General features: G+C 38.6%; 1 protein-coding gene across 9 annotated transcripts in view; it reads left to right on the forward strand.

Moving 5' to 3' along the window:
- The first annotated feature begins 10,761 nt into the window (after positions 1–10,761).
- Positions 10,762–26,433, forward strand: part of LOC111550158 (cadherin-like and PC-esterase domain-containing protein 1) — a 304,071-nt gene continuing 288,399 nt past the window's right edge. For 7 of the 9 annotated variants that reach the window (XM_026454346.1, XM_023223426.2, XM_023223430.2 and 4 more), the window contains exon 1: positions 10,762–11,942. In XM_026454346.1, coding sequence (XP_026310131.1) covers positions 11,694–11,942 — 249 coding nt within the window. In that variant the 5' untranslated portion in view covers positions 10,762–11,693. The remainder of the gene's footprint in view (positions 11,943–26,433) is intronic. The other 2 variants (XM_023223421.2, XM_023223422.2) reach the window with 2 other exon arrangements.

The raw sequence follows: 26,433 nt of genomic DNA on the forward strand, positions 1-26,433 counted from the left end.
ATTATATGTATGTGGGGGGAGTTGGTGGGGGCAGACATGTTAAATGTGATATCTTGATAAATGCTATAATGGATATACAAAGCACTGGGAGAACACTGGGAAGCAGGGAAATTGATTACTGAAATAATCAAGAAGACTTAACAAAGCAGCTATCATTTGAACTGAGTCCTAAAGACAGATGTAGTAGAGATGGCGTGCAAGGCAGAAGAGACTCTTCAAGGCCACATGCATTCTGGAACTTAAGGCAGTCTGGAAAGAGTGGCCATGAGGCAGGTAGACGGCGTCAGGGAAAGAAGCCAAAAGACAGCAGAGTCTATTCATGAAGAGCAGGAATTGTTTGTCATAGGAGTCTAGGGTAACATTTATGTATTGTTGTTTAACTATAGTTATGATTATTTTAACAGTTCAATGAAACCACTGATTTAAGTATGTTCCCTTATTAAGATTATAAAGTAGGGATGACTTAAAATTAGTCTGTAAGTTGGAAAATGTTAAATTTAGGTGGATCTTTCCCTTGATTTTTGAAAGACAAATTAAAATTGCTAGTCAAGATTTTTAGATTTCCTTATTTAGATAATAAAATCAAAACTGCTGAACCAGTTAATAGTTTCTGATCCAGGATCTTAATATTCATGATCTGATTCTGCTACAGAGAAATAAAGTTTAAAGTGATTTAAAGATGAACTAACTTCAGGTTTCTGGGTTTTTTGAGTGAGGGTCTCACTCTGTCACCAAGGTTGGAGTGCAGTGACACAATTATAGCTCACTGCTGCCTCTACCTCCTGGGCTCAAGCAATCCTCCTGCCTCAGCCTCCCAAGTAGCTGTGATGACAGGCATGCACCACCAATGCCTGGCCAATTTTCATATTTTTTGTGGAGACAGGTTCTCAGTTGCCCAGGCTAGTCTTGAACTCCTGGCCTTAAGTGTGTGTGCCCAGGCTAGTCTTGAACTCCTGGCCTTAACTTTTTTGTTTTTTTATTGTTGTTGGTTGGTTGGTTGGTTTTTGAGGTGGAGTCTCGCTCTGTTGCCCAGGCTGGAGTACAGTGGCATGATCCTGGCTCACTGCAACCTCCGCCTCCCAGGGTCAAGCAATTCTCCTGCCTCAGTCTCCTGAGTATCTGGGATTACAGGCATGCGCCACCATGCCCAGCTAATTTTTGTATTTTCAGTAGAGACAAGGTTTCACCATGCTGACCAGGCTGGTCTTGAACTCCTGACCTTGTGATCTGCCCGCCTTGGCCTCCCAAAGTGCTAGGATTACAGGTGTGAGTCACTGTGCCTAGCCAGCTGTTTCTGTTTTAAGCAGTAAGTCACTTATACCTTCTAAGTCTGTGTTTTAACTAATAGATTGTTAGATGCCTATACATTATTAAAATATTCATATGAAAGCAATTTAATAATTTCTGAATAAACTCTCTAGAGCTGTATAATTCAGTTTTTAGTTAATCAGGTACTACTTTTAACTTCACTGTTAAAGGAAATTACAGAAGAGAACATTATAATCATTCATCTTTCTGCTGCTTATTAAAAGTTGAAGATTTGATGGCACTTATTGCCAGTGTGGGACGTGAGAGTGTGGCTGTGTGTGTCTGTTGATGTGTGGTTTATTCACTTTCTCCACCTCTACCTGCCTACGTTAATTAATACATACAGCTCTCCTTAGGAAGGTGTATACTAGTATGCTGCTAGTCTTTGAGGACAGACTAATTGAAAACATTTACAGGTTTCATATCAGTTGTGGGAAAAAGTGGTCATATGTTAATTATTATTTTTTTGAGTTTTTGTTGCTTTATTCTTTTTTATATATATACTTTAAGTTCTAGAGTGCATGTGTACAACGTGCAGGTTTGTTGCATAGGTATACATGTGCCATGATCGTGTGCTGCACCCATTAACTCGTCATTTACATCAGGTATATCTCCTAATGCTATCTCTCCCCCCTCCCCCGACCCCACAACAGGCCCCGGTGTGTGTTGTTCCCATTCCTGTGTCCAAGTGCCTTCATTGTTCAATTCCCACCTATGAGTGAGAACATGCAGTGTTTGGTTTTTCATCCTTGCCATAGTTTGCTGAGAATGCTGGTTGCATTGTTAAATCTGCTCCAGTACAGGAACCCTCCGTTCTGATACGTTACAATAAGAACAATTGTAACAGGTGTCAGGTTACTTTAAAAAGCTGTATAAGTCAAATGTAATGCCCCATACATTTGAGTCAAGCATAAATATGAGGCAATCCATTAGAATGATTTCACTAATATTATAACTAGTTTTAATATTTAAACTATTTGGTCTTAATAAAACTAGTTATAATATTAGTAAAATCATTCTAATGGATTGCCTTATATTTATGCTCAGGTAAATATGAGGTATTAGTAAAATCTAATTCTAATGGGATATGACCTCCTTGGTATATATCTCATTAGAGTTTATCAAAGTTTATGATTATATCCTTGAAGTATTTGTGTATTTATCTTAATATGATCATTCATTTTTTTTCTTGAATGCTTTGAGGAACTGGTTGTAATAATTTTTGTGGGTTTCCCAAATGTGCCAAAACACATTTTCACTTTACCAGTGGTCACCGTGCATAAATGTTTTTAAAAGAGTGATCTGTTGAAAAAAAGAAAAAAAAAAAGATTATATATTGTTAGAGATCATACGGTTTAGATTAGATATAGAAGTAACCTTTTGACTTTATGTGGTGGAATGTGACCAAAGGGCTGTACACTCAGTCAAAGAATGTTTCCTTCTTACCCAGCCAGATTAGCTACATGAATGCCAGCATTCATTGAAGGGATGAGACAAAACCTTCCTCCCTCCCATCCACATCACACACATCAATTTTCAGATAATCAAATTATACTTACATAAAAGTTGTAAAATACCTTTTATTTTCTGAAAATGGAAATGACTGAATTGTGATTACACTGAAAAAAGAAAGCAAGAAAAGGGAAAAGAAAACAAGCTAAATTATGTGGTTATTTTGAGACATTTTAAAAAATGTATACAGTTTCCAAAGAATCTTATTTTGCAGGGTTACAGAGAAGACACATGAGATTCTTCATGGAGAACATTGTTTGAGCTGTCATACAACAAACGAAAGTTAAATGTTTTATATATTACTGAACTGATTCAAACAGAAATTCTGGCTCCATACTAACGTATAAATTTGTGTCCTGAAGAAAGTAATGAAAAAAAATAGTATAATTCATTGCGTTAAATATTTACCCAATGAAATGTTTACCTCACCCCTCCCACCCGCCCCCATTTTACATGTGTGCTCACTAATTGAAGTCATTCTACCTGTCTCTCTTTTAGAATGTGTGTATACATATATACAGATATATTTCTGTACCTGTATATATAATCTTTTAGAGAGTGCAAACTTCAAAGACAAATTTGAGAGGCTTAAAGGAAATTATATGCCCAAAGTTGCATTTGTTTGGGGAAGCAGTATAATTACACATTCGGGAAATGGCTAAAATTCTAAGGAAGTTAATCATGTCATTGCCATAAGTTACTATTGTAACTTAAGTGACAGACAAATTTCAGGCAGCCATGTGTAAAAAAATGTGCAACAACTATTTGTTCAGTTGAGTTTCTTCACCTTAGCACTTTAAATAAATTCTTATTTTTATAGGTTTTGGTGGTACACATGCAGTTTTGTTACATGACTCTATTGCATAGTGGTGAAGTCTGGGCTTTTAGTGTATCTGTTGCACAAATAGTGAACATTGTACCCAATCGGTAATTTTTCAACCCTCAGTCCCCCTCCACGCCACCCTGCTTTTGGGCTCTCCAATATCTGTTATTCCACTCTGTCTGTCCATGGTGTAGCCATTGTTTAGCTCCCACTTATAAGTGGAGAACGTGTGGTATTTGATGTCTTATTTCACTTAGGAAAATGCCCTCCAGTTCCATTCACGTTGGTACAAAAGACATTTATTTCATTCTTTTTTGTGGCTGAACAGTACTCCTATGGTGTGTGTATGTGTATGTGTGTGTGTGTGTGTGTGTGTGTGTGTGTGTATGTATTACATTTTTTAAATCCGATCCACAGTTGATGGACATTTAGATTGATTCCATATCTTTGCTATTGTGACTAGTGCTGCAATAAACATATGAGTACAGGTATCTTTTTGACTAATTGTGTCTCCTGTCCAATCAATCAGGCCTGATGGCCTGACCCTGCTTAACTTTCTGAGATCAGATGAGATAAGGTGTGTTCAGGGTGGTATGACTGTTAGATTGATATAATGATGACTTTTCCTTTGGGAAGATACCCAGTATGGGATTGCTGGATCCAATGGTAGTTCTGTTTTTAGTTCTTTGAGAAATATCCATAGGGTTTTTCATGGAGGTTGTATTAATTTACTTTCTCACCAGCAGTGTAGTTTTCCCTGTTCTCTCTGCATCTTCGCCAACATCTTTTGTTTTTCTATTTTTTGTTTTGTTGTTGTTTTGTTTTAGACAGTCTCCCTCTGATGCTCAGGCTGTAGTGGATCTCAGCTCACTACAACCTTCGCCTCCTGGGTTTAAGCAATTCTCGTGCCTCAGCCACCTGAGTAGCTGGTATTTCAGGCATGCACCACCATTCCCAGCTAATTTCTGTATTTTTAGTAGAGATGCAGTTCTGCCATGTTGGCCAGGCTGATCTGAAACTCCTGGGCTCAACTGCCTCGGCCTCCCAAAGTGCTGGGATTACAGGCATGAATCACCATGTTCGGCCATCTTTTGTTTTTTGACTTTTTGCCATTCTGACTGGTGTAAGATGGTATCTCACTGTGGTTTTAATTTGCATTTCTCTGGTTAGTGATGTTGATTTTTTCATGTTTTTTTTGGCCACTTGTATGTCTTCTTTTGAAAAGTGTTCATGCTCTTTCCCCACGTTTTAATGGGGTTATTTGTGTTTTCTTGTTGAGTTGTTTGAGTTCCTTGTAGATTCTGGATCTTAGCTCTTTGTTGGATCATAGTTTGCAAATATTTTCTCCCACTTCCAGGTTGTCTGTTTGTTGACTATTTCTTTTGCTGCCCAACTTCAGCACTTTCAACGTTTTGTGCCAAATGATTCTTTGTTGTGGGGGCTGTACTGTACATTGGAGGGTACATTTAGCAGCACTCCTGGCCTCTGTACACTAGGAGTCAGTAGCAACTCTGCCTCTGCCTTACCATCCCCTGCCAGTTGTGACAACCAAAAACATCTCTAGAATTACCCCCCAAATGTCTCCTGTTTGGGGGGACAAAATTGCCTCTACTTAGTTAAATGTTACCATGATGTGAAACCTTGTGGAAAAATTGAAATAATAATGGAAAATATTTGAATTTATGATGTGTAGAATTCTATAAATATAAAGTTTTTAAACAATCACTTGCCAAGGGTGCTGGATGCTCCCAGGGGATGGAGGTGAATAAAATCTTCCATCATAAGCAGTTTATATGGCAAAGGATTATAAGTACACTAGTAACTAAAATACAGCACAAATGTGATGAAAATCATTCTGGTACTGGTGCAAGCAAATTCAAAATTTGTATTAAAAAGAGTAAGTTGTGAAAAATAAAGTGACCAGTTGAAAACTGTGGAGAACTGAAAGTGTGTATGTCCCATTTAAAACAGGCAGCACCGAGTGTTAGCATAGGGGAACTCTAGGTGATTTATATGCTCAGAAACACAGGTCTGATGTACAATCTAACATCAAAAGCGTTTAGTTTGGAGGATTTGGTCTGTCTGGACTCTCTGTTCATCTAGAAACTTACAAAGAGATTGACAAACAAAAACTAAGAAAGGAATAGTAGCAAAATGAAGAATTTTCACTGTGGCATTTTACTTTCATGTGTAAACTGGACAAATGCTGTGCACGAGGGGAGTCCTGCACATTCTTCCTATCACCCTTTGACACAATTCCTGGACCTTGGCCATATCCTGCTATCACCCTTCACAGCCTAGGGTGGTTTTAGGACCACTGAAATGGAAGAGGGAAATCTTCATTTTTCAAAAATGCACAGAAAGCTTCATAAAAGATTCAGGTGTCTTAAATTGAAGTCCATAGTCTGTACAAAAGTTACACTGTATGTATGCATAACCCTGTGGAATAATACATCATCAGACGCATTTGCATATACCTTAATTGAATACAGCATGTATCTCCTAAGGGACAGTGAAGGACTCTAAAGCAGGAATCTGACATTTCACATAGATTTTAAAATTAAATCTTACATGTGTTTTGCACCAAAGAGAATAAGCACATGCATTTAACTCATGCTGTTCTTTTCCTACCCATAAAACAAAGGAGATTTTGCTTTCTGGGTTTACAATAGAAGGTAATGGTAACATAACAATATTCTCAGATAATTGGAGACAATGGTCACCCTACCCTGAAAACTACCATATCTTCACTAATAAATCTGGGAAAGAAATTTTTTGGATTCCTACTGTCTGCAGATGAAGGCTAAATAAACTGTTAAACTTGGAAATGGTAGCCCTCCTTGATCTGTAGCTAACACTCTTTTTTTCGGCTATGTCTCAGTGGTCTCCTACTAAGACATAAGACCTTTATTTTCCCTCTTGCAGGAGTTGAAATCTTTGCAACTTGTTAAGGCCCAGTCGAGAAGTGGCTACTTTTTTCTTATCACCTCTCAAATGATGTGAACTCCTTATTTTGATTCTCCATGGTTCTTGGAATATATCCATCTTAGTTGTGGCTGGGACTGCTATCTGTTTATCAGCCTTATTTCCTTTTCCTCCTGGGCATGTAGCTAGACTTCATTTCACAACTCCATTTCCATTAGGTGGGTCCATGTGAATAGGCTCTGGACAATAGAATATGGCACAAGAGATATATGCCAGTTTGAAGCTTGACCCATAAAAGACCTCCCACAAAATTCACCATGCCCTTTCTCATCCATTTTCTGCTGATGGGAGGCAGAGGATCCCAGTGAGTATCCAAGATTCTAGATTATGGAAAGTCACCAGGTGGAAGGACCTTAGGTACCAAATGTCTTAGAGAAAACTGACAGACACTTAAAAATGATGTGAGTGGGAAATGAGCTCTTATTGTATCAAGCTAATGAAATTTTACAGTTATTTGTTGCAGCAGTTATCGTGCTGTCACCCATTCATCAGTGTGTTTCTTATATTTCAGTTGTTCATAGTATTTGCCATATGTCTTCTGTTTTACCCAGCACCTAGGGTGATGTTTCTGCATAGTAGAGATTCAATGTATCATTCAAGGTTTAAAAACATCATCTTAAGTTCATAGCTTATGGGACAAGTTCTAGAGTCAGCATTAGATAAGAGGTGATAGGAGCTGAGAAGAGGGCTGTCAAACTTTCTAGGGAAGAAGTGCTGGAAGGTTAGAGACCAGGCATTGCTGATAAGACTTCCAGCACTTAATTCATTACTTAGCTGCTTGTATCTACAGCTGGATTTTACCTTATCATAGTCAGATAATATCTTGAAAGGGAAAGGCTGTTCCCTGCAGAAAAGCAACAGAGCCCAGAATCTGAAGACAAAGAGGAAATCCCTGTCAAAATGTATCCCTAAAAGCATACATTTTCGTAGCCTCGGGTGACCTTTAAGGTCATCAGTTGATCCCTGAAACCCCTGTTTTATGAGAAAGATGGGACACAGAGGGGTAGATAAATATATTACTTTCCCAAAGTTCCGAATCCAACACTGGAATTTTATGTTAAGAATACTTTTATTCCCTAGTTTAAAAAAATAAAATTTAAAAAATACCTTCTTCAAACAATTATTTGAGTGCATACTTTCCTCTTACCCCACTCCATACCAAAGACCAAATGAAATGTGTGGGAAGGGAGCATATATTTTGTGTTGGAGAGGTTTGGGGAGAAAGATGTTTCTGTTTTGTCCAAACTTGAAATGATAGGATCCTGAAAGGTCTGTTAATCGATTGTCTCAGATTAATCTGCTTAAATACAGGCCCTTGAATACTGAAATTATTTAGTGTAAGGTAGACTTTAGGAAATTATATGCACAAAAGCATTTAGTCTGAAACACTGTCAGAATCTACAGCCTCATGGTTCTGGTGAATATTTACCCTCTCACCTCATCCCTAAACTAACTTGTTCTCTGTCTTTATTATTCCCTGTTTTTTGTTTTGTTTTGTTGTTTTTGAGACAGGGTCTCAGTCTGTTGTTCAGGCTGGAGTGCAGTGGCACAATCATGGCTCACTGTAGCTTTGACCTCCCTGGGCTCAGGTGATCCTCCCACCTCAGCGTCCTGAGTAGCTAGGACCACAGGCACACGCCAACATGCTCGGCTAATTTTTGTAGTTCTTTGCAGAGGTGGAGTTTCGCCATGTTACCCAGCCTGGTCTCAAACTCCTGGGCTCAAGTGATTCTCCCGCCTTGGCCTCCCAAAGTGCTGGGATTATAGGTGTGCGATATCACGACTGGCCTCATTCACTCTGACTCCTTCAGGCTCTATCATTGTATTCGAATGTGTGTAACCTACTGCTCAGGCATAAATACGTCCCAGGTAGAGTCTCCACATGCTGCTTTTATGCCACCCTTGCCCTCATCCTCCCAAACGAGCATCTGCTGGTGGGTGCACTTCTATCTCAAAGAGGGAAGGGAAGAGAACTAAGAGCTCATGTTTGCTTTTGGTGTTTAGATGTTCCACGGGGCTCATTATTTGATAATTATCTTTTTATGTGTCTGACACCACATCACCCATAAGCTCAGTGAGGACGGAGCACAGCCTCAGGATTCAAACCTTAGCAGACATGCATTCAGCATTCATTTATCCAGCAAATACTCACAGAATGCTTAGTTGCTTTCCATATATTATCTCATCTAGTTGTACCAACAACACTTTAAAGGAAACATTAATATCCTTATTTCACAAATGAGGAAAGCTGAGACTTTGGTCAAACCACTTGTTTAAGAACAGCTGATAAAAGGCAGTGCCATGAAATCGTATCCAGATTGGGTTTACTCTAAAATCAGATGCTTGTGGATCGCCTTAGTCTATTTGGTGATAATTCCTGCTGTATCTCCTTTCCACCTCTTGTTTACACCTTCTCATGCTACATCTTTTCTCTCTCTTGCAAATATTTCCTTACTGCCTTCTTTCGCTGCCTTGGACTCACTAGTTAAAATGGGGAATTGGGTTCTTCAATCCACTAGAATCATTTCTGGGATACTAATTTTCCACCTTCTTCCCTATTCCCATTATTTGAAGTCTAGCTATATCATCTTCTTAAAATTTTTAATACTGTTGTATTCATTTCTCCCAACCCGAAGACAATTTTATTTTAGCATCTTATTCACTCTTTTTTCTGTACCTTGTTCTCAACAATTTAATAAAGCACAAGAATGACTCTTTAGATTCCCCAAACTCAGACTTCTTGCCTTAACAGAGCTTAATAGAACTGTCTGCCTATTCCTTATCACTCAGTGACAGTACTGTTACACCCTGGATTCCAATTTAGAAATCTCATAATTCTTATTATCTCTCAAATCACATTGCATCCACCAAAACGATATGTCCTACACCACCATTGTTCATCCATTTTCTCTTAAAACTCTTTTGGCTTCTAAAAGTGAAGAATCACTATTTTTCTCTATCCCATTTGTCATGAGATTAAGGACTCTGAACCTATACGTAAAATAATATTAAAGCCACTGGAGGCGATACATGCAAGGGCTTTGGATGAATCCAGCTTCCATGTGAATATTTCTTCTGTAATGTGTTAATTAATTTGTTCTATAAGATGTTAAAAGGTTTTCTCACAAGCAAAGATCTCTAGATGCCCATTTCTCTGAATCTGTGATAGCCGGACACCCCTAGGGGGCGCTCCGTCTCTCAAAATACAAGGGGCTGACAGCAGCGTCTCTCTGGGGTGGGGCTCACTCTAGGGGTGTGGGCTCACTCTAGGGGTGTGGCCTCACGGAGAGCCTCAGCCCACTAGAGTTTGGCTTAGAAACAAGTTTGAAAACCTCTTCAGGTCCAGAGCCTTTAAATAATGCCTGCTATGTGCTAAGACAGCCCTGGGTATCCAGAGTTCGCAAAGCAAGGACTGGGGAAGAGGGCGACATGCACCAGACTGATCTCCTTTCCCCTTGACAGCCTCAGCAAAAGTGGAAGGGGATTTGCAGAATTGCACTATTAGCAGCGTCCACCCGAAGGTCTGTAGAGATTTAGATTGAGCTGATTCTGGACAAAGCCCACTGTGTACCTTTTTCTACTGGGCAAAAGTTACCCCCAACACCTGCTATAATCAACTCATTTTAGGAGCAATATGTCAGGCCATAAAGCATCAGATCATTGAAAGACCCAACTAATTAGTCCAGGAAAGGAGTAATAAGAACATCCGTGATCTAAGTTCGATACTAAGGCACAGAGAGACGACTGAGCTATTCTGGTACTTGCTGTCTGAGGTCCAGACAGTACTTGTGACCCTCTTATCCTCAGACGAGTAACCACAATTCCCTGGAGTGAAGAATATCCCAATTCACTCATGGAGTCCACTTTAGTCTCATTCTCGACCTTTGTCACCAGTTGGCTAGGATATTTGTTTTTCCAATTCTGTGTTAGGAAAAAGAAGTTGCATAGAGGATCAGACATCAGATATGTTTCTAAATTCTGCAGCTCTGGGTGGGCAGCCTCATTTGGGGGAATGCTAGCTGCTGTTTCCAACGTGGGGAAGCCCACAGTTTCGGACCCAGAGCTGACAGCGCTGTTCCAGCAGCCCCCACGGCCAGAGGAACCCGGCCTTAGCTCCGCCCCGCCAGCCCGGCCCGGGTGGCTGCGATGCCGCGGTCCTCTGCTCCGGCCGGGCGTGCAGCGGGCGCGCGCGCGTGTGTTTGTGTGTCTCTGTGTGTGTGTGTGTGTGTCTGTGTGTGTGTGAGATGAATTGGAGTCATACGACTGGGTGTTTCCTTCCGAGTGGTTTTGATCAGCAATCCATTAGGAAATCATGGAAACTTTTTTTTCTGGCTAAAAGGATGAAAACTGAGTAAGTACATAGAACTTTGAACTTGAGACGGAATGAAACAAATTCAAGCAAAAACCCTGACAGTAACCATGTTCATTCAAATTGCGTATGCCCTTTTTATGTTAAAAGCCGTGAATACTTACAGGACAGTGGGAATTTAAAACTAAATGAAGGGAAGTATACAAAAGGCTGAAAGCAAGACTGCTTTAAAACCGGAGGAAAATTGAGGAACTGCTAAGGCAACCTGGCCTGAGTTCAGCTGTGCGACAGACACTTTGGGTTTTAATCTTTTGCGCTCTTCAATGCTGTTTTCAGACTCCAGATTTACTTTGGTGTTGTTTTCTCTCTTCCTGCAAAGCTGAGGCAGAGTCGGACTCCTTTACTGCGAGTTTAAAGATGTGAAAATAAGGCATTACTGGAAGCAACAGTTTGGCAGCCTGGGGCACACTCAGGTTATTCGTTACAACTATTATTATTTGATGTCTTTTTTTAAACTCAGGTCATCCACTTTTGACTGTCATCCATGGAAGAGCTCTTATTAAATGCCTCAGACTTTCGGGACCTATGATTCTTTGAAAGGCACAACCCTTTGGAAAATGCTTAAGCAGGGATGAAGCAAACTTGATTGGTGTTGTGGAAAAAGAAGACAGATTAGTATTTTTTATGCTGACAAAAAAATAGCTGCTATGACTTTTCCCCCAACGTGGACAGGGGCCAAGTGAAGCTGAACTGGTCATGGTCTGTCGCCCAGTGTTCCCTTGTCGTCGGCGATTTTGCCCCCGACCCTTCTTGGTGGGCTTGGTGGTGGCAATCTGTCTCTTCTACCAGACTCTGACCCTCCGAGGGACTCGGAAGCTCACAGCCGCTGCCCCTGGGGCTGTCCCACACACATCCACTGAAACTCAGGCAAGCAGATGCAAGAAAGGATTTTCTCAGGACAAACAGTGCTTCCTTCTCTCTGGTAATGCCCAGGAAACCAGAAAGGTAAGACTCTCATAAGCTTAATGGAGACAATTTCTGCAAAGACAGCAATCTGCCTCTCTGTCCTTTCTATAAAACTAAAATTAACTTCCATGAGGTCTGAAAGGGATCCAGAGTGTAAACAGCCTAGAGAGTGACCTGATGACAGGGAAACACGTTACGTAAGCTTCAACTTCTTATAGTTACTTCCAGAAAGTTCTGGCCTTACTTTGTCTCTTAGGATTTCACTTCATTTCAGTGGAATGAAGTAGACAGTTTGGAGGAGGCGTAAAATGACGTGGATTCTTTCTACAATATCAGGATTCTAAGAGATCTGAGGATTTACAATTCAAAAACATAAATCAAAGATTCAAAAACTTTGATAAACCTTGAGTGTCTCTTTTCTCAAGGCAGTCAGTATGAGTGCCCAGACCATTCCAGACTCAAAGATTCTCCAAAGTTTCATTTTGTAACTAGCTAGATCGATTCTTAATTGGTGACCAAATTTCTAAAGCAATATATTTACTTCAAAAGTATTTAAAATAATAGTATAATATATTTCTTCAAAAGAATTGATACACTGTGTTTTATTGTTTATAGGATCAGGGAAATACAGATTATTCTATATTCTATTCAGATAAACTTACTAATCTTACTTGTCAAATGTTGAAAAAAAACCACAAAAAGCACACAAAGTAACACAGGATTTCTATTTTAATATACCACTCTCCTCATGCCTATCAGTGAAATAATAACCTATAAAATAGTCAAGTGTAAAACAGAACATGAACAAAGAAAAAAAATCCACGCAAAAAAAATCATGGTGGCAAAGCTACTGAATTTTATGTTACAACAAGTACTATTGTAGCAACGTAATTGAGGGTTCTGTAAATAGCATCTTATATCTACAGTAGATTCTGGTCGATCTTATGATGCCGGTTACCATTTGAAGTAGAATTTGCACTTGAAATCCAGCTCTGTTGCTACCGATATTACCAAAACCTCCACAATTGACCAGCACCACTTGTTTTAAAAACCCTTTTTTTAGTTTCAGACTACTGCCCTGTGAGACAGGTACAGCAGATATGATTGTCATTTGATGAACAAGGAGCCTGACACTCAGTGCCATTTAGGTAGGCCACATGGTTAGCGTTGTGACATGATGCATCCCCAGAGCAATAGCGATCAAGCTGCTTAGTTCCTACTGCAGGGCTGATGCTCTAAAGAAAAGTAAATTCAAAGCCCTTGTAATAATTTTTGAAACCCCAACTATAAAAACTTATTGACATATAAAATAACGTTAAGTTAAAACAAAGAAAATTTGAAACTTTTCAGTGACTTCATTTGTTATCCGTAATGCCAAGAAACATCTTGACCAAGAACTATCTTATGACAAAGAATAGTGGATAATATAAGTTGGAACACTTTAAAATGAAAACTGCAACTGAAATTCTACATCTACTTTTAGGCACAGTAAAGTGATTGAAGAATGTGTATGTTTGTTGTTGTTGTTCCTTTATACTAACTTTTTTTTTGTTTCCTGAATACATCACAGTCAAAATGGATGTAAACTGTGACTGGTAAAGTCATTTCTTGTTAGTTTCTAATATTGAGAAATGCAATTTCTTCAAAAATAGTCGAGATAGTCTTACTCTTATTAAATGCCTAAAATTTTTGCTAAGAATTTTGGATGCAAAGGTTTTCTTCATGAACTTACAGCTTTCTTATTCCCCTCCTTCACTCTGTGTGATTCCTGCTTTGTTTGTAATTTAGGCATATGTTAGCTGTTATTTGTGGGCTGTCATAGAAAATTCTATTTCAACTTTGAATCTCCTACTACTTATAAACCATCTGAAACTTGCTGGCTGCTGGTGTAAAACATTCACTTGAGAATTTTCTTCACCAAAAATGCCAAACACATGTTGAAATTGGTTTACAAATGATTCACAGTCTTAAGTATTTTAACTGTAAGCAAGATTCTAAATTTGCAAGTAAGTTCAGGAGCCCAGTGGATATGAAAAGTAGATTTCCAAACATTAGCCGTGTCACTCCATTTTTAACCTATGCCAGCCCCTGGTTTAAAGCCACTTTTTATTTGAGACAGAAAGGAAGCGAGAAAGAAAGTATCATACACATGTTAATTAAAACCAGACACAAATTAATTCTACTTATAGTATATGTTTTGAAAAAAGAGTCAAATCATATTCTAATTTAAATTATTAGATATTCTTTCAGATGGCTAAAATGAAGAGAGAAAGCCTTTTGGATCAATATATTGATCATTTTCTAAAGCAACTATTTGTGAAGTTCATTTTAAAAAGCTGATTAGACGCTATATAGGTTTCCTGAAAACCTAGAATTAGCTTTGAGGCATTTTATAGAAGTAGCATTATTTCTATCTGTAAATTTTGGATTTTGTTATTACTTTTATTTACTCAAATCTTAGTCAAATCTTTGCTTTAAGTGTTTTTAAAAGTTACTTAAAGCAGCTGATTTTGACCTAGGGTTCATGGATTCCAGAATGTATTTAGATGTATAAAATGTATACATCCATGGCATTTTATGCAAAATACTGTAATGTAGGTGTATGTGCAGATCTTTGGGGGGGAAATTATAGATTTCTGTCAGATACTCAGAACTAAAAACATCCTAAGAACCACCACAAATGCTTACCAGCCAGTATGTTTACATGTTAAACTAACTGCCCCTCCAAGATGTGTAAATTGGATCTAGATTTAAAAACCTAAAATGGAAAAAATCATAATGAAAGACTTCAACTGAGCATATTAGAACAAGTATTTCAGTGAATGTTTTAGTATTTGCAGGGATAAACATTCAGAAACCAAAGTAAATATACAGAAATAAAAACTTCTTGGATCAGAGTTTTTATTCACTGACTAAGTAATACATATTGCCCAGTCTTTTTTGTTGCAGTTATGTCCATGAGAAGACCTTTGGTACTTTATCAGCCTCCTAATGGAAGGTTCTGTACTACCAAATATTTGATCATGAGTGACTTTACCCTGCACACTTTTACACATGGGATCTGATTCAATGTGTAAAGCTGTTTTCAGTATGGATTGAAATCACGGTATAGTATATGCCAACTTTCCATAGTGAAGAAGTACTCTCCCTCTTTCTTGCCAAACTTTAATTCATTTTTCCATTTGAATAATCCAAAGGGCTTGGCTAAGCAGATGCATTTTTGTCACTTCTTCAGAGTTTTCTCCCAACATCAGTAGTCTGAATATTGCCTGACAATCTGCCAAGTCTTAAAATTATTTCAATTTAATATATAAACATAGATGTGTTGTGTTCATCAAAGTAGGTCACTCAATAGATTTATCTATTTTTATAGCATCGAACACTTTAACATTTCATAACACAGGAAGCACATTAAATTATAAACAGAAACAATGAAAGAAAATCTCCTTAGTATATGCTCCTTTAATGGAAACTTTGCTATTTGGGGAATACATTTATACTCACCATAGCCATGTGTTTCTGATTACCTCCTGTTGATGGCTCCAAAATGAGAACTACTATTTTGTTGACTGTTGCTTGACTATTCATTTCCCATATCTTCTTGACTCTCCCTTCTCTTTCAGTGACTGTTCTATATGACATCTGCTTTCTCAAGGATCCAAACACAGCCCAATGCAAATAAGTGGATGTTCTCATTGAAAATTATCTAATTAATCTTGTTTGCAATTCTAATAGCAAATAATATATTTAACATTTGAAAATTTCTTAAAAATTCCTTACTTGTCCCAGGTTTTCTAGAAATAGAACTGGAGGCAAATACTTGCATGCTAACACTTTATTAGAGAATGCAATCTCAGGGACACAAGAGCGAGGAAAGAACAGAGAAGGGAGAGCAAACACAAGGGAGTACATTATTGCAAATCATTTCCAGAGAGGCTTTCTTCAACTACCACGTCACAGTGCAGGTGCTGCACAAAAGGAGCAGAAAGGGCAAGCAGTTTATCTCCTGATATCTTCTCCTGCGTTTTATTGATTGGAGTCCCTCTCATCATACTTACAGGTTGAGTTATTTGGCTTCTCAGGGCAGCCACTAGAGAAGCTAGCCCCTGGATGGGTGTCATCCTGCAGGTGCAAAGGTGAGGTGGACCCTCCTTTTCAATCACTACTGTGAGTAGGAGCTTCCAGGTCTGTGAAAACACTGTCCTTAGTTTGATGACCACAACAATGGCGAGTAATGCCCACTAGAGGGGTAGATGAGGCAATGTGATCTACTCACTACTGAGACAGTAGTTTGATAATTTTGCTTTCTAGAAATCCACCAAAAATCCAGCAAAAATGCTCGCAGTCTTGGGAAGAGGCTTCTCTTATTTTAAATAAAAATTTTGTAATTATCTCACTGAGAATCCTTCTCTTCAACTAAAAAAAATCTCCCACAGAACCTTGCTTCATCTCTACCCTTTCTCCTCCTGATACCTTTCATTTATTCATTCTTTTTCATTCATTTAGTAAATATTTATTGAACAATTTGTGTGTATTAGCCTCTTTATGAGATACCAGTGATACAGGAATACAAGCTTCTGTGAGACAGACAAGTAAAATAACACGGTGGGAGGAAACTGATAATTACAAGACGACTTTTTGAATGTTGGGAAGGAACTAGAGAGGGTAGAGAAAGAAAAAAGGGTTACATGCAGAATAACCCACATATGCAAGTAAGAAATGAAATAGCCGGATAGCCTGATATATCTGGAGAATTCAAAGTATTTGTTATGCTGTGTGTGTGTGTGTGTTGTTGTTGTTGTTGTTGTTACTGATGGAAGCAGGAAGGCAAATACACAAAGTAGAAAATTCAGCAGGGTCTGGATGTTGGAAACATGCACATGATAAGGAGTCTGGATTCTATTCCAAAGGCAACAGAGAATCCCTGAAGAATGTTAAGCAAAGACTGGCATAAATAGATAAGTGTATTAGAGAACAGTACGAGCACACATTGCAGAATGGACTGGAGTAGAATTGAAGGCAGGAAGACCAGTTGGTAAGCTGCTTCAAAATGCCTCTTCTTTGCCAAATCTTACTTTCCATGTGTGTTCTTGAACACTCCCTTTTCAACCTTTTCCAAAATTGGCTCCACAGTTACCCTCTGTTACTTATAATATTGCCAATTCCAAATCTTTCCTCCTGCCAGCAAACATGTGTAGAACTAATAAACCAGTAAGTTTTCTTCATACCTGGCAATCAACCTAATACAATATGCTCCCTGTCTCTCTACTTCCCTTCAGAGAAACTGTAACTCGTTCTGTTTGCATATACTTCCTGGTCACCCCTCCCCATTCCTTATCCTTTGCATTTGGTCATTTCTATTGAAAGCTCTCTTGGTGAACCCCTTACTACCAAATCTAAAGATGTATTTTCAATATACATCCTTCTTCTCTGAGGCATCTTCTGCTATTGGGAAATGACTCTTTCTTGAAATTTCCTTTTTGAATTCCACAACACAACAAGGTTATTCTGAAAAACTTGTGGTCTCCTTTCAAGTTCATTTCCTCTCTCCGATGACACAGGTAGACATTTCCAACCTTAGGCTCTTGGAACGTTGCCTTGTTTTATACTTTTCCTTGATGAATGTACCAGTTTTGCCTGTTGTTAATTTTCACCCTTGGGCAGATGACATATCACCTACCTCTTCAAATTCCTGTTACCTTTTTCTAGAATATTCTAAAATACTACAAAAATTTAAATAATTTATTTCACAAACTTCATGCCCAAATCAATGATTCCTCTTAACCTCCCTATTTCCATGAATAGGACCTGACACCCAACCACCATTTTCCTAGATGCTTAGGCTTTACACCTTTGTTATTTCTTGCTCCCTCCCCATACCTTGCTCCTCACCAAATCCATCTGGCCTGGCTCCTTACCAAATCTGAGACCTGCCACTGAGCCACATGACCAGCTCCAAATTAGAAAGGCCACAACATTCTTCAGGTTTTTATTCCCTCCTTCTCCTCCTCCTCCTCCTCCTCCTCCTCCTCCTCCTCCTCCTCCTCCTTCTTCAGTAAGTCTGGGAGTGGTGGCTCACATCTGTAATCCTAGCACTTTGGGAGACTGAGGCATGAGGATCACATAAGTCCAGGAGTTCAAGACCAGCCTAGGCAAAATAGAGAGAGCTTATCTCCACAAAATTTTTTTTAAAAATTAGCTGAGATTGATGGCATGTGCCTGGAGCCCCAGCTACTCGAGAGGCTGAGGTGGGAGGATTGCTTGAGCCTGGGATGTCGAGGCTGCAGTGACCTGTGATAGTGCCACTGCACTCCAGCCTAGGTGACAGAGCAAGCTCCTGTCAAAAAAAAGAAGAAGAAGAAAAAAAGAAAAAGAATTATCCTTAAAATTTTTTAATGGAGGTAAAAAAAAAACCCCATATATTATAAAATTTACCCTCTTAACCATTTGTAAGTATACCGTTAAGTAGTATTAATCATATTTACATTGTTGTATAAAGTCCAAAACATTCTTGCCTTGTTCACAGCCCTTATTCAGAAACATTAGTCTCAACCAGCTTGCATGTTGTTTCCTCTTCTCCTTGGCATCTGGCCCAGATCTAGATTTCCTCCCCGTGGTTTATATAGTGCCTGTAGACATGGTGCTCCTTTTTTAGCTCTAACTTCTAATTTCTCTCTGGGACCATGCTGTGCATTTAGCCCTTTATTACACTATCATAATTTTAGTAAATATCACATTAGCCCAGCCTTTATGGCTATGTAAAGTGGAATTTTCTCTGGTCCTCCAAATTAGTTCAAATAAGAGTTCATCAGATTCCAAAATCTTAGCGTCTACCTTCACAGTCTCAATGCTGTGTCCTCGTTGTCACTAACCTAGACTCGTTCAGTGATTTAACCAGTTACCCCTCCATCTGCCTGCATATTCTACGCAGTCTGTGCACAGGTCCCATTAATACCTCTGCTGAAAGCCTTCAGGAGTTGTAACGTTGGGCGCGCTCAATTGAGTAGAAACCACCCTGACCCAGGTATGTTCCAACATACTTTTCTAACCTTATCTCCACCCTGTCTCTGCGTGTAATCCGTAATCCAACCAGCAGCCTATTCTCTAAACTCCCACATCTCTCCTTCTGTCAGGAGTCTCCTCCAGGGAGCCTACCCTAGTCAATGCCTCTAGAAATCTTCATGATCATTCTTAAAACTTTCAAGAACCTATGAAGTTTCACCTCCTTCATCATAGCAGCCCGTATCTCCATAAATGGATGTGTGCTTAAACATCCCTAATAAAACTTATGTTTCATTGTAAGTATTTATAAATGAAGGAACATTAGAATGTTAGAACTGCAAATAAGTTAGAGATGATTAAGTTCAACATCTTTTTTAAGTGAAGAGAGCGAAGGCCACAGAAAGAAAGTGGCTCTCTCAAAGTAACATAACAAGTTGATAGTGAGGACAGGAGTGGACTGAGACCTATGTCCTTTCTATTTTATTATAGCCCCATATGCTAACTCCATTCACTGGTATTATGGTCGAATTGTGTACCCTGTCCCTGAAAAGATACGCTGAAGCCCTAAACTCCAGTACCTCAGAATGTGACCTTACTTGGAAATAGGGTTATTGCAGATACAATTAGTTAAGGTGAGGCCACACTAGAGTAAAGTGGTCCCTAATCCAATATGACTGTGTTATAAAAAGACGGTAGACAGGGCGTGGTGGCTCACACCTGCAATCCTAGCTTTGGAAGGCTGAGATTTGGAAGGGTGGATCACTTGAGGTCAGGAGTTCGAGATCAGCCTGGCCAACATGGTGAAACCCCATCTCTACTAAAAATACAAAAAATTAGCTGGATATGATGGTGGGCACCTGTAATTCCAGCTGCTCGGTAGGCTGAGACGGGAGAATAACTTGAACCCAGGAGGCAGAGGTTGCAGTGAGCTGAGATCATGCCACTGCACACCAGCCTGGGTAGCAAGAGTGAAATTAGATCTTGAAAAAAAAATAATAAAATAAAAAATGAAAAGAAGAGGACAACATAGGAAGACAGAGTCACACAGGGAGAATGTCATGTAATGTTGAAGGCAGAGATTGGAGTCATGCAGCTGCACACTGAAGGACACCAAAGATTGTGGCAAACCCCCGGAAACTCGAGAGTCAAGGAAGGATTCCATAAGTTTCAGAGGAACTGCTGACACTGTTATTTCAGGCTTCTAGCCTCCAGAATTATGAGATTTAGTAAGTAAGCTTTTCTTGTTTTAAACCATCCAGCTTTGTTACAGCAGCTCTAGGAAACTAATAAATTTGGGAAGGTAGAATAGTTAAGTACATGAACACTGCATTCAAATTAATACCATTTGTTAACTTGTTACCTTGGGCACATTTCTGGACCTCTCTAGAATTTAGTTTCCTTACCTGAACATAGAAGTATTATCACCAACGCCCCAAGGCTAACGTGAGCCTTAAATGAGATAAATCACATGAAGCGCTTAAAGTGTCTGGCAGATAGAAAGCACTCAGTAAATATTAACTATGAAAATAATTATTATTTAATTTCCTTGAAGACTCACTCATCTCTGTGGACCCTATAGACCCTAACATTTGGCCTTCACAAAGTCAGTGAGCAACAAGTAATTGCTGCAATGAACATAAGTCTTTAGATAAGAAATAATCTGAGATGAAAGCTTTGTTGAGTTTCTCTCTCTATCCCCCAGCCTCTAAGCTGTTGCCTTTTCAAAGTAAAATGAATCTTTTGAATCAAGACCAAACTTAGGGAGGCTGATGTATCAGTCAACATCAGACTTGCTTATCTATAGGCAAGTCCTTAGTTTTGCAGATTTTTTTTTTTTTTTTTTAAATCTGGGCTGCTGAAATGAACAGCATGTTATAGCTGGGGATGGGGAGGAGTGAGCTGAGTGCAGATAGGAGGAAAGAGATTAAGATTTTGGACCCTGAGTAACATATCTATTCATTTGTTTATCGTCTATCTTTCTGCATGGAATATAAGCTCCTTCAGATCAAATACTTTATTTGATTGGTTTACTGCTACATCCCCAGTGTCAAAATAGTCTCTGATACATAGTGAGGATTGAATAAATATTCAGTCGATGAATGAATAAATAAATGAATGATGAATTTTAACTTGCCAACTCTAGAGCAGGGCAAGATATGAAGATATGAGAGGAACTCCTTCTCCTTCTTTTCTTTCTCTTGCTGGACTCAAAAGTCCTCCACTTCTCCTTCCTACACAAGTATCCCTTGATCTCTTTACTGTACTGTCTCTTAGACTTCTGGCTAATGGTAATCATCATGCCATTTCTACATTAAAGTTGATTAATTATCTTTGAGTAACTATCATTGATTTCTCTTGTTATCATCAGCTCCTTTGTCTCATTGAAATCCTTAGCCTATAGACATTCTCAGGTATCTACCATAATAATAATAAAAATAACATCCTTTCCTAATAATTGTGCCTTTCTAATTACATCTCTTCTTTCTTATCCTCATTGTCACCATCATCTAACCTCTACTTCTGTTAAGGAATTTCCATTTTTAACAGATTGATCCTACCTAAAATTGAGCCATTCCTTTTATACATTTTTATATTGTAACTGGATTGGAAAATGTAGATTTAAAAATCTTGCTGATGGAATTTAGACACAGGAGTTTATGTATAGGAGGCTTTCAAGAGATGTTGTCAACATACTAAGAGGTATACAACTTTCAGAGAATTAGTTAGGCTGCCTGATGAGCATTTAATGCTTGCGAGTTTATCTGAGACAGTTGATTAAAGCATCGTTAAATTTTTATAATGAAATACGCATATGGGTGAAAAATTGCTCATACTGAGAGAATTTAAACAAATTCAAATTTGTTTACATTAGATACATTTTAATGAAGTCTTGATGAAGCTCAAATTTAAACAAGTTATATTTAATGTCATATGTATCAAAGAATTAATCATTTTATAAGTATCATTCTCTCTTGTTTTTCAGATAGTGGCAGGAGCTTCTGCTTCTTTTCCCTCTATGCAATCATGTTTCTTGTTTTAATGGAATTGAAAATTCATATAAGATAAACCATCTGAAATGGAAACCACTAGATACACTGACATTATAAAAAGTGCTTCCTGTTATCAACTCTGAGTCTGTGGCCATTCGGGGTGAAAGGAATGTTTTGGTTTCGTTTTTCCCCTTGGCTTCCTTTAGATATTTTTTCCAAGGGATCTGTTCTCACTAAAAGAATGAACTCATGTTCTGACATAGGATTTATGTTCTGTGGCAGAAACTACACCAAATTTGGAAATTTGCAAGGTAAACAGAACTTTGTCAACTTTTGCACTTTTTGGAGACTTGTTCAAAATGTAAAATTAAGAATTTTGACTTATCATGTATAGAGTTCGGAAAGAAATATGACAATAAAAGACTGAGTTGGCCATGTATAATGATCTTAAAAAAGTTTATTCAGCTTTCAATTAAATTCACTAATAGAGGCTAGGCATATTTATGATCCAAAATAATAGATGGATCAAAATAATTATTAAAAAGAGCACATGGATTTGGCAGCGCAGAATGGGCCTTATCATGTTCCTTGACATATAACTACCTTTGGTGTCCCTAATCTTTATCTGGGGGTTCTCAATAGGAACCGGTTCATTTATGGTGCAGCCCTATCAGAGTAACTTGGTAAAAGGGAAGCTCTGCAACTCTGCATATTACTGTTGAGAATTGATCTTACAATCTCCAGCACAGCTTTCAGTCTCAAGCCTGTTAAATATCTTGAATAAGAAGCCTCGCAGATCGTGGATATGTTGTGGAATACATTGGTCCAAATTCCAGCTTTATTTTAGCTATGGGACGATTGGCAAATTTTATCCACATTTTAAAACCTCAGTTCTCTTATTGGAAAATGGATCTAACCCCTATTTGTGGAAACTGAATAAAATCATATGTTTGAAAGCATCGAGCATGGTGGTTGGCCAGAGTCAATGTTCAATAAGTATTATGTGTGTCCTTTCTTCCCCTGAGAAGCTGGGTTTAAGCTCTGATCTCAAGAACAAGCACTTGGTATAGGTTACATTATATTTGCTTCACTAATGCATATATAGTAGGCATTTTTGATTGTCACCCTGTGTTTTCTTCAGTACCTTTATTTTGCTCAGGTAAATATTTAAAGCTGCTTGTCCACTTTCCCCTTTGGCACCTATAGATACAGTCAAATGCAAACATATTCCACGGGATTTCCAGGGATATGCATAATGCTTTCTTATCTGCTCAAGAAAGTCACTTTGACTGCCAGGAGTCAGAATGCAACATATCTTCCCTCATTTATTAAACATAAATCATTCACAAATTTTGATATTTTAGTTCTTTTCATAGCCAATTTCTTGTAACATATGTCACAGCTGATCTTGACAAATTCAAGCTGGTAATTGCTGACCTAAGCATATTTTGAGTATGCCTGAGAGAGGGATTTCAGGTATCCAATCTAGGAAGAGAGAATCAGGTGGAGGAAGAAGCCTGATGGTAATGTATAACTATGGGAAGAAAATGGAATTTACTTAAAAAATAATATTACTCCAGGGTCATGATATTTCTTATTTCTTTTGGCATAGGACAAAGAAGGTGGTGTTAGCGTGGTGGTACAGACTTCTAGAAACCACCAGAACAACCTGTTAAAAGTTCATGTGTCTGAAACAGATCCTGCTGTGACCCATTCACCCTTTCCAAGAGAAAGGGAAATTACCCGGGACTGAAATGGGGAATCCCAGTTTCCATTATGAAGAGTTGAATGACCATGGACAAGTGACTTCCTCGGGTTTTATTTTCCTAGTCTGTGGTACGGGATCGAAATGCCTGTCACAGAGGTGCTATGGGATCTAATTAGACACTTTAGCTGAGGGTACTTTGAAAAGCATTGAGATTATAAAAGACTGGGGAATACATATTTTCATATCCAAAAGAATGATATCATTAAAATATTCTCATTGCATTTGGTGCCTCTTGGGAAAAGAAGAGAGATTATATATCTCTCTCTCTCACAAATGTGATTACTGGAAACACTCTTCATTAAAAATTTATGGTATCGTGTGCTATACAAATGCCAAGTTATAAAGTTATGTTTCAAAATGCCACTAGGAGTCCAAAATCGTGCTGCTACAATTGAGTTTCCTCTTGATGTTTCACTATTTCTTTAACAAGCAATAGGAAGTATAATAGCATTCCAATAGCTACGGCCCTAAGCCTACTTCTTCCCTGGTGGAAAATCTAGTATTAATTTAGCCAAAGTGCACAAATGCTTCAGGAAAAATGGAACAGGATATTAACTTTTCTATAGCAGTAAAGGAACTACCTGACCCTAGCAAAGCATCAATCAGAAAGTTGACTTTCATACTGAGCAGTAAACCTTCCCTACTAGACATGCCCAGAGGGCAGAAGTGATTTTGAATGTTTCCCTTTACTCCCCTCTCTGTTATTATCTTTAAGAACTATCTTTTTTTCTGAATAAACAGTGAAAACATTAGTAACATATCTGAAACTCCCAATTGTACAAGCTAAACCTACTTATCTAAGTATTTTAGAAGTATATAAGCTATTTTAAAAGCAGATAGGTTTGAGGCAGAGTTAGTTTTCTTGTGGGGGAGTATATGAGGATAGGGAAGAAAGGAGGTGAGTGTACTATGTTTCTTAAAAAAAAAAAAAAAACACTGATTAAAGCATGACCACGTTTGCTTTTAACAAACTTATTTTGCTGGAGAGCAGATAAACTCTCCAGCACATGTTGTGGAAACATATTCTGTCAGACATATAAACTTCAAAAGCTAGAATTGTCTCCTATTTTTCTTGTAAAATAATATCTTAAAAGGAAGCCCCTTTTCTGGGATATAAATAGGAGTATGTCTCATTATCCAATAATATGTACATAATCCTAAGCACATTTCCAAAGTAACCAAGCATTTATAGTGATATAACCATACCCTGTGAAATCTAGCATTAAACAAAACTTTCCAGTAAATTACTGTCAGCTGGATCAGGGCAGAGACCAAGTTTACACAATTCCTGGCACATAATATGTTGAATGAATGGATGAATGAGATCTAGTGTAAGTTCATGTTGTGTATTCAGTATAGAACTCTCTGTGGTGGTCAGCAGTCCTTAAATTCTTCTTTTGTGCTTTCCATTCAGCTCTTAAACTCTGATTATTCCCAAACAACGTCCCCACCCAGGTCTTCCTTCATTCAAAAGATGTCTTCACCTGTGCTTTCCTCAGAAGACCAAAGCAATTTGTTTGACCATCTAAGACATGGTTCCCACTTTAGACCTGACTGATACCTACTGCTAGACCCTTTAAGAATAAACTAGAACTCTAGGAAAGGAAATTCCTTTTCCAGCCAGACAGAGAAGAAAGCTAAAAGCTATTCTGCAACACAATTGGTCCCATAAAGAATGGATTAGAGAGTTTAGGGACTTGAAAACTTGATACCAGTATTAGATGATGTACTATTCCTTCCTTTAGGAAACAGTGCTTATATTTGTGAATTTTAGATATTGGCATTTCCTGACAATTTTTGATTGTGGGAGCAAGAAGTTGGCCATCTGATATTTAAACACTCTAGAATGAATATGTAATTTGGAGATCTCCAGGGCTGATTCTGAAAGAATATGTGAGGTTGTGTTATGATATGTTAGTATGATTGTGCAGCCTCTGGCAACATGAGCAGGAACAGGTAGACAGGGTAGAGTTGGGGGACCTCCCAAGGGAAAGCATAGGAGGGAGAGTTCTTGGAACTCAGTTTGGAGAAAGGGTTGCCCAGGGTTGTCTCAAAGGAGAGCCAAGGTTGCATGTCAATAATGGCCAGTAAACTGAAAGGACCAGATAAGAAGGCCACGGAGAGTGAATAGGCATGAGGGTAATAAGAGTAAGCAAGAAAAAGAATGAATGCCCAGCTATAAATGTGTGCTGAAGGAAACTTGGTCTACTTCTTTTATGTGGAGTGTGGTGCCTCTTCCCCACATTCTTCTTAACACCGTGGTCACTTCATGAATACGATAAGGCAACATTTCTCTGGGTTTGCCAGGTGCGTGCCTCTATCTTGCAGCCCTTCATTCAATAAGAAGTGGAACAGATCTTTACTGTCCTGGAGATGTAGAGCCACCTGCATGAAGGGTATTGCCTATCCATCCTTAACCATCTGTTCAGCTCAAGGAAGCCCTGGATTTCTGGGGAAAATCCAGATGAACTGGTTGCTACATGCATCTGAATGCCAAGGGGAGAAGGCAGGAGCCAGAGATGCTGTGCATGGGGTTGATAATGTTAAACAGTTGAAATGGGCTTAGAACCTATCCTCCTCCTCCAGGGGGTATAAATGTGGTGACTGGACAGGCAGTGGATGGAGAATCTCTTAATCCCCAAATCAGTGCCTGAATTCTACCCTTACATCCGGCAGGTGTTCCATTAGGCTGGACTCTGCCCAGAGGAGGACATGTTTGCTCCGTGCCAGAAAGAGATTCTAGGCCGGCTGCCATGAGTTCGTTCATGAT

Source organism: Piliocolobus tephrosceles, unplaced genomic scaffold (assembly GCF_002776525.5).
Source record: "Piliocolobus tephrosceles isolate RC106 unplaced genomic scaffold, ASM277652v3 unscaffolded_41, whole genome shotgun sequence".
Lineage (NCBI taxonomy): Eukaryota > Metazoa > Chordata > Mammalia > Primates > Cercopithecidae > Piliocolobus > Piliocolobus tephrosceles.